We start from the raw sequence: 8305 nt of genomic DNA, 5'->3' as shown, positions 1-8305 counted from the left end.
ACAAGAACAAGCAAGCTCTCCCTCTTTCATTCAAACAAAAAGCGGTAATGGTGACGGCAGGAGAAAGACAAAATTAAATCTCAAGATGTTATTATAATTATTCATTATTCCAGGTAGTTTTTAAAGTTGGATTGTTTTTATCGTGGTGAAAAATACCACATAATTCATGTATATATACTGCCTCTGAAGACAGAAAGAAATCAGTTATTTAACAGACTTGGTGAACTTCTTACAGTTATCTTCAATCTAATGTTATGATGTGATTTTAATACAGTTACATCAGAAAATGACAATAACTGTCTGTTTTTGGTTTTGATTGTGTTTATATGCTGAAGTTTTTATAGGTGTTTCTATAGGCTTTGTGTAGCAGAGTGGTTCTACAAGCATCAGTGCATCATTAGATGGTTTCAGAGAGTTACAAGCTTCTGTAAATGCATCATGAAAACAATACAGCATGTATTGATATTAGAAAATGTACTTTGTAATTTGTACTTTTGAATACTTAAGTATTTTTAAAAACATGTACTTTTGAATACTTAAGTATTTTTAAAAGCAAGAACTCTAGTACTTTAACTCAAGTAAAATTTTGACTGAGCAACTTTGACTTGTAGTTGAGTAATATTTGACCAGGAGCATCTATACTTTGACTCAAGTACTGGGGTTGAGTACTTTGTCCACCACTGGGGAAGAGAGAGGACAGAGCAAGAAGAAAGACAGAGAAAAAAGGGGGTAAGAGAAAAAGACAGAAGAGATAAAAAGAGAGATGAGAACCCAAAAACAGACCCTGCAGTGGCGGTTCACAGAGGCAGGAGAGGTCCGGCCTGCCATAACAAAAACAAATAAAGTTGTCGCCATCACTGATGGCACAACCATGGCAAAAACTACATTGCTGGAGAATCTCTGGGACAAGATCACGGAGTGCCGCGGGTACATTATGAAAAACTAGGGGTGACAGTCCACCGTACCAGATCCACATAACCAAAAACACTGTGTTTTACAACACCGTGAGCATCAAGACTGGAGATGACATGCAAACTGAAGCTGAAAAGCTTCTCTTCCCAACCTCAAAATTCACCCGTCTAAGCTGTGTCAAGGAGGTAGATGGGTTGCAGTCTACAGAGGGCATGGTGGTGGAGGTCAGTTAAAAATTCATTGTTTATGCTGCTGTGTTGTGACTATAAAATGTCATTGTTATTGGTGTTATGTCATTGATGTGTCATTAAAATGTTGTATAATTGTCCTTCTTCAGGTGTCGCCAGTCAGGGAGGGACGTGGTGCCATCGTGCACAGATCAGTGTGTAGCTGTTCAGATGTCTTCAGCTTCTTCTCCAGAAAACTGCCAGTGTTGTCTTGAAGCAACTAGAACAGAATACATTTTAGAGTTAACAAAACTCAACATCAGAGCATCTTTGATAGATCGAAAGAGTCCTGGTGTATGGATGGAGTGCACCATGGATCAGAGGGATAGTTCAATATTTTGTCTGATGCTGCTTGTAATTAGCGCTTCAGATTCGTAATATGAAAAAAATGTTATTTTATTACAGTACATTTCACACAATACTGCAACTGGATAAAATGATGCAATTCTGTTGGGTGAAGACCATAGAATTGCAATGAAAATAAAAAAAGACTGTTGCATAAAGACAAAGTAAAAAATGTTACATCTTTAACTTTGATCTTGAGACTGCTGACCATCTTCGAATTGAAAAGGGAGGGGGGATCAAATGAAGATTCTTGATAGACATCAAGGTGTGTCCAGGTTCAGTTCCAGGACATTCTGGTCAGCTGTGTCTAAGGAGAGAGCAAGAGATGAGCGGCCAAGATTTTATTGATGCTGCTGGTACTGATAATGTTTATCAAGCTGGTATTTTAATGGTACTTTTTCAATTACTAAATTACTTTTTTTTTCTTAGAAGTGATATATTTAAAAGCAGAAAAAATTCAGAAGAGAACAAATTTACCAAAAAAAAAAAAAAAAAACAATTAAGAGGAGACAAACATTTCAACATGCCACATTTCACAGTCAACTCTGAGGCAAATGAGAGTGCAGTATTTACTTACTTAACATACTTTTCTGTGAGAAATACCAGTGAACAACCAAAGGTGAAACATAAAATGAATAAGTGCTTGATCATCACTGCATAAGATTATCATTTAACCTTACAAATAACAGCAACTGTAATCTAGGCATAACATTATGACCATCTGGATTCCTGTTTTAGCATTCATCCTACTGATAGCTCACATCTGAGTCCACTTTTCTTGAAGACTCGTTTTTTTTTTCCCTTTGTTTGGCTTGGCAGCAATAAAACCTTAGTTCTGGGTTCTTTAACTTGTTGGAAGTGTCTCCCAGCACAAAACAGGTTTGACACACTTTTCTGTTGTTTATTAGCAGCCGGAAAGTGACGAGAGGCACCGTCACACAATACCAGTCAATGGAGAGCCATGGGTTATTTTCCCCTTAGGTGGGCACGAGCTCATTGTCGTTGAAGAATACTGCGCGTGCCAGACTGCGCGTGTAGCGGCGGGAAATTCAACTTTTGAAACTCATAATAAAACTGACTAGCGTTAAACACTGTTTTTTGAGGTCAAGAAGCTGTGAATAATAGCTTTATATTCTGTATTTATTTGTAAGTATTAAATTATATGTACATTTTCTTGTAAATTTAGTTCAATTATCAATTATTGTTAAAGTGTAATAACCTGGTAAGTACAATTTTGGTCGACGACGTTTGGCGAGAACGGGGAACAGGGCAAACTTAGACATTGTAATACCTATACAACATAATTCCGTTTTACTGACATGTTGAAACCATTAAATGGTGACAACACTAATGTTACCATTATCAGACGAGCGGTTCTGTCAGAAACGTTATGAGGAATAAAGTTAAAGGGTTAATATCAAGTACGCGACCAAACCATTTAAATCAATGTTCAAGCGCTAACTAGCCTTACCATTAGCTTGAGCGTCGAACTATCCAACGCTAGCTTACATGTCATAGCATTACTGCCACTTTCAATTAGCCTAGCCACACATGATAAATTCACACCGTCTGGCCGGATGAACATTAATTACTCTACTTACGCTTGTTCCTCACGACTTATAATACTTATAGTCTTGCCCTAAACTCTGCCCATGGACCTAGCCACAACTGTTATACTCGAGGCAAGGCTGCCGTTGGCTGGACAGCGGAGCAAAGTTGTCCTCATTTGGGCAGATGCAGTTGGCTAAAATAGCTAACGCTAGTCATGCTAGCTAGTCAGAAGCAGCTGGCTAACAGAGCAAATGCTACCCATGTTAGTAGACTGTAGCACACATTCTCAATATAGATAAATTACTCTAGCGTACGAGTATATCATCATGAAACACGTGCATGATAAAAAATGCATTACTAACTTACCTGCAAACTTAAAGACGGAATAACTCGTCTTTCCACCGCGCTCAGATGCCGCAGGCTGCAACAGAAGGTTGGACGCGTGGCTGCAGTGCATGGCTGCAGGCGTGGTTTTAAGGTGCATTCAGATTCTCCTCGGATGGCCCCAGTTTAGGTGAAGGGAAGTCGTTATTCCGACATTAATGCTGCTTAGGACATAGGGTACAAGCAATAAAGTAGGGGACTTTTCATGTGGGTTAATGGTAATAACTAACATTCCTACTTAATCAGGGTCCCTCCATGTTGACAGCAACTAAGGGTTGCATCTTCATACCATATCACAGCTTGTATGTGAGCAAAATCATTACAAAATTAACAACCAAACATTTAGTCTTATCCACCATATTTCTGCATACATGAACATCAACTGACAACAGCTCGTTTATGGCTTTTCTAACTGTTGTTCCGACTTGAGGGGGAATTCGAGCGGATTTTCCCAGTGGAGAGTTGTTTTTTCCCATATTTCCCTCATCACATGAATGCGCAATAAGTTTTTCAGGGCGTCGTCTTCTTCTTCGTCCTCCGTAGACAGTGTTAGATGTTGCACAGTGCTGCCCCTCGCAGTCGCTACAGAGCACTGCGTGTTATATGACTAACAATTGTTGGTTGCATGTAGTTTAAGAACACCACAAAATGCCTGACGCACAGTAACATGTTATGTGATCTAAGTAATTATGACATTCATAGGTGTTTTCCACTCAGATCACTTATTTAAACACTATATATATATATATATATGTGTGTGTGTGTGTACAGTAGTAATGCATACTGCTAATGCACTTATGTAATCTATACAACTCACTTGTTTAAGGGAATGGTTAATATTAGTCCCTATGCATAATAAATAAAAACATGATTAATGTGCTCCCTTTGTCTCCTCCATTCGTTTGTTTGTCCATGAGGCACTTGGTCTAGCCATGTTTTTCTGCTGATGTTTGTTTGTTTTCTTTTTACTTTCAGGTGTTTCAGTGATCGAAAAGGCACAGGCAAGCACAAAAAATACTTTTCTTTTTATAATAGAAATAGTAGCCTATATGTATTAAAAATAACTCTGTGTCTTTTTAACCTAGAATGTCCCTTAAGCAAAGTGAGGAGCATAAAGCCCACCACCCCCTACGACAAACTGCCACCTATTTATATTCAAGTCCTGTCAATGAGAGACCAAAAACGGACCCTGCAGTGGCAGTTCACGGAGGCAGGAGAGGCCCGGCCTGCCATATCGAAAACAAATAAAGTTGTTGCCATCACTGATGGCACAACCGTGACCAAAATCACATTGTTAGAGAGTCTCTGTGACAAGATCACTGAGTGTCGAGGGTAAATCATGAAAAATAATGTACTTAAGGGTGACAGTCCACCCTACCAAATAAACATCACGAAAAACACTGTGTTTTACAACACAGGGTGGTGATGAATTGCAAACAGAAGCTGAAAAGCTTCTGTTCCCGACGTCAAAATTCACCCGTCTAAGCCGTGTCAGGGAGGTAGATGGGTTTCTGTCTACAGAGGGCATGGTGGTGCAGGTCAGTTAAAAATTCATTGTTTATGCTGCTTAGTTGTGACTATAAAATGTCATTGTTATTGGTGTTATGTCATTAATGTGTCAATAAAATGTTGTATAATTGTCCTTCTTCAGGTGTCACCAGTCAGACAAGTAAAATCAGGGAGGGATGTGGTGCCATTGCGCACACTAATCTTAAAAGAGGTAGGATGTGAATTAGATCAATATGATTAGTTTCAGCTTGTTCCTGGGGCAGATTAGTGTGTTCAACAATTCAGCATGGTTGTGACAGGCTGAAGAAGACGGAGAGAGAGATAGGGAGAGGGAAAGAGAGAGAGAAGAGGGAGAGAGCGAGGGAGAGATAAATGTTTTTCTTGTACATCTGGCATTTTTAGAAATGCTTTGCTTTGATGATGTGTAAAGTGTTATGTCATGGCAATAAAGCAACTTGAAGTGAAAAAAAATGTAAGAGAGGAAAGGTAGTAGGGAGCAAAAGAGAGAAAGAGAAAGGAGAGAGAAAGAGAGAGGAGACAGAGGGAAAGAGAGGAGAGAGCAAGAAAGAAGACAGAGAAAAAGAAAGGGGTAAGAGAAAAAGACAGAAGAGACAGATAAAAAAGAGAGAGGAGAGGGAGAGAGAGTGAGCATGAGGTGGGAGAGAGGTAGGACAGAGGAGAGAAAGAGAAATTCCTGAACTAAAATTTATAATTAGTAAAAGTATTTCAAGTAAAGGTTTTATTTAGCTGAATACACTTCCTTCTTCTTCTATCACTGTGTGGTTTTTAATGTGATTCTGTAAAAATTCAAGTATTTACCTGTGGAATTTACCATTTTCCATGTGAAGTATAAAGGGGCATAAAATGAAAATACTCCAGTGAATGTATCTCAAAATTGTATCCATGTACTACAGAAATATAGATAGTGACAATCCACCACTGTCAAGTAGCATTAGTGGAATACATTGACACTACTATGAATTTCACCACTTCATGCCTGTTTTATCTAACTCATGTAGTGGTTCCCAAATGGGGGGGCGGCATGGATGACCAGGGAAGAAAATAGAGAGTGAAACAAATAAATATGATTTATGTGTGGGGGTATAAACAAGAGTTTGCTGAAGCTATTATGCTGACATTTATTTCACTGAAATTCAACATGAAGCATTTATTAAGAATTGCTTCTTCTGTCCTTGTTAATGAGTGATAATAATAATGATAACAGGGTTGGCTGGTTAAAAGATTTTTCATGGTTTATGAAGAGGATAAAAGAATGTTTGGGAACTACTGAACTTATATATCACAGAGCGATGTTGTGTAGGCCTACGTATACAGCAATATCATATCAGCATATAATATAGTGGCTGAATGTGTTTTGTTAAAGTCTTTACAACATGTTTTTAACTGGTTATGAAATAGTCTCAATTTATTATTGACTGTTTGTATATCACCTACATATTAAACAGAGGCCATCCAGAAATAAATAAATAAATAAATAAATTAAAATAATATACTTTTCTTTCTTTGTTTTTTTAAAGGACACAGCACAGGTGTCCATAAATCTGTGGAGGGAGGCTGCATTGCTTCATCTTGAAAAAGACCAGCCTGTGAGAGCAACACACCTCAGAGGACATACAACAAGTTACGGGTACCAGTTGCAAAGTACCGCAGTTGAGGTACTTTCAGTTTTTTGATTTTCTTTAACCTTCTTAACATCAAGAGAATTTACAATAAATTTGCATTTTAGTGTGCAAAATGCATGCAAATATAGCCAGTATTTAAGAATAATATACACGTCAAATATCTGAGAGAGATCAGCTCATCATCAAACCTCTGCAGAAGCCTGATAACAACCTGAACATTTGAATCAGGTGTGTTGCAGCAGGGAAACATCTAAAACATTCAGGCCAGTGAGGGAGGAGATAATACATTCATCATGTTTTTGTCATGAAATACTCATAATAAACATTGACCCTTTTAGTTGAATTTTTATGCAAGAATGACATTTAAGTTTTTTTTAATTATTCCAATCAGAATTTGTGATATAAAAATGTCTGTTTAAACCGCAGTGGTCACAGAATTGTTGCCAGTACTCTTTGTACCAGATGGTGAATGTTATTGCATGAATCTGTTGTTTGAATGATGCTGTTTTAACAAATAGGGATTTCATCTCTACAGGAGGTCATCACATCACTGGTGGTCAATGCCCTTGGGGTGGCGAGGCACCCAGAAAAGCCAGGGGTGCTTAAACTCCTCGTGGAGCACGAGGACCAACACCCTGAATATGACATCAGTGAAGAGATTTGGCAGCCCCTGTCCGAAAAAATGGAAACACTGCCATTTTTCATTAAAATGAAATGCCGGGCACTGAAGGTGATGGAGGCAGAGGCTGTAGACATGAAAGAATTGTAAATATGTATAAATGTATAAATGTAGAGAGATTCTGTTATTGTTGTTCTGAAATTGTTCTGTGATTGTTGTTTTACTTACAATATTGTTTATGTTTTTAATCATTTCTGTGTTTTGATGAAATAAAATAGTTTGCATAAAGAGAAATCCATGGTATAGTGCGTATGTATATATGGTAGGTTTTAAGTCTTACAGTGCATACGTAAAGCTCTGACAGCCACAGGTGGGCTTGTGACTTTCTAGTAAAATGATAGTTCACCCAAAAATGAAAATTCAGTCATTATCTATTCACCTTCCCAAAAGTGCTGTAACATTCATATCAGCTTTTTAAATGCAACAGATTTGTTCCGGGCATTCAATTTTTCTACTCATTTTCAGCAGTATTTTTCTATTGTGTTTCTGACAGTATACCTCTGTACCGCCGTCTGTCTTATCTGTCTGTCTGATACTGCTACCACAACTATTACAGCTATTGTTACATATACTACTACTATTAATCACTATATTATTATGTATTATGTAAGTAATGATGTCTAACATGATGACCTCCTGTAGGGAGGAAATCCACATTTGTTAAAACAGTATTCTGTAAGCAGTGGTGGATGGTAATGAACTACATTTACTTGAGTACTGCACTTCACTATATTTTTTGAGTATCTCTACTTTACTTGAGTATTTGTTTTTTTGGGAAGTTCAGACTTGTATTTTTGACTCCACTACATTTCTAGGAAGGTTGTTGTTACTTTTCGACTAAGTTTTGAAGTCAGCTGTTGCTGTTTTTTCTTTTCTAAAATGCAGTTGGTCACATGTTGTGTTCCTCACAGAAAGAAACCAATCACAGTAGCTCCTCTCAAATGGGACTGATGTAAAAGTGGAACTACATCATCCAGGCGCACCAACAAGCACAAGCAAGCTCTCTGAAGACAGAAAGAAATCTCAGTTATTTATCAGACTTGGAGAACTCCTTA

At 37.8% G+C, this 8305-nt stretch overlaps 1 protein-coding gene across 1 annotated transcript; it reads left to right on the top strand.

The window, feature by feature from the left end:
• Positions 1-3446: 3446 nt before the first annotated feature.
• Positions 3447-7340, top strand: LOC146304395 (uncharacterized). The gene is made up of 6 exons (XM_084714191.1): positions 3447-3468; positions 4505-4751; positions 4906-4957; positions 5071-5139; positions 6467-6604; positions 7107-7340. The coding sequence occupies exons 1-6, from the start codon at positions 3447-3449 to the stop codon at positions 7338-7340; spliced, it is 762 nt and encodes a 253-aa protein (XP_084570317.1).
• The last annotated feature ends 965 nt before the right edge of the window (positions 7341-8305 follow it).

This window comes from Lutjanus erythropterus, unplaced genomic scaffold (genome assembly GCF_056507025.1).
Source record: "Lutjanus erythropterus isolate fLutEry1 unplaced genomic scaffold, fLutEry1.hap2 Scaffold_155, whole genome shotgun sequence".
Lineage (NCBI taxonomy): Eukaryota > Metazoa > Chordata > Actinopteri > Lutjaniformes > Lutjanidae > Lutjanus > Lutjanus erythropterus.
The sequence above is the reverse complement of the archived record's forward strand: the minus strand, read 5'-3'. Positions and strand labels throughout refer to the sequence as shown.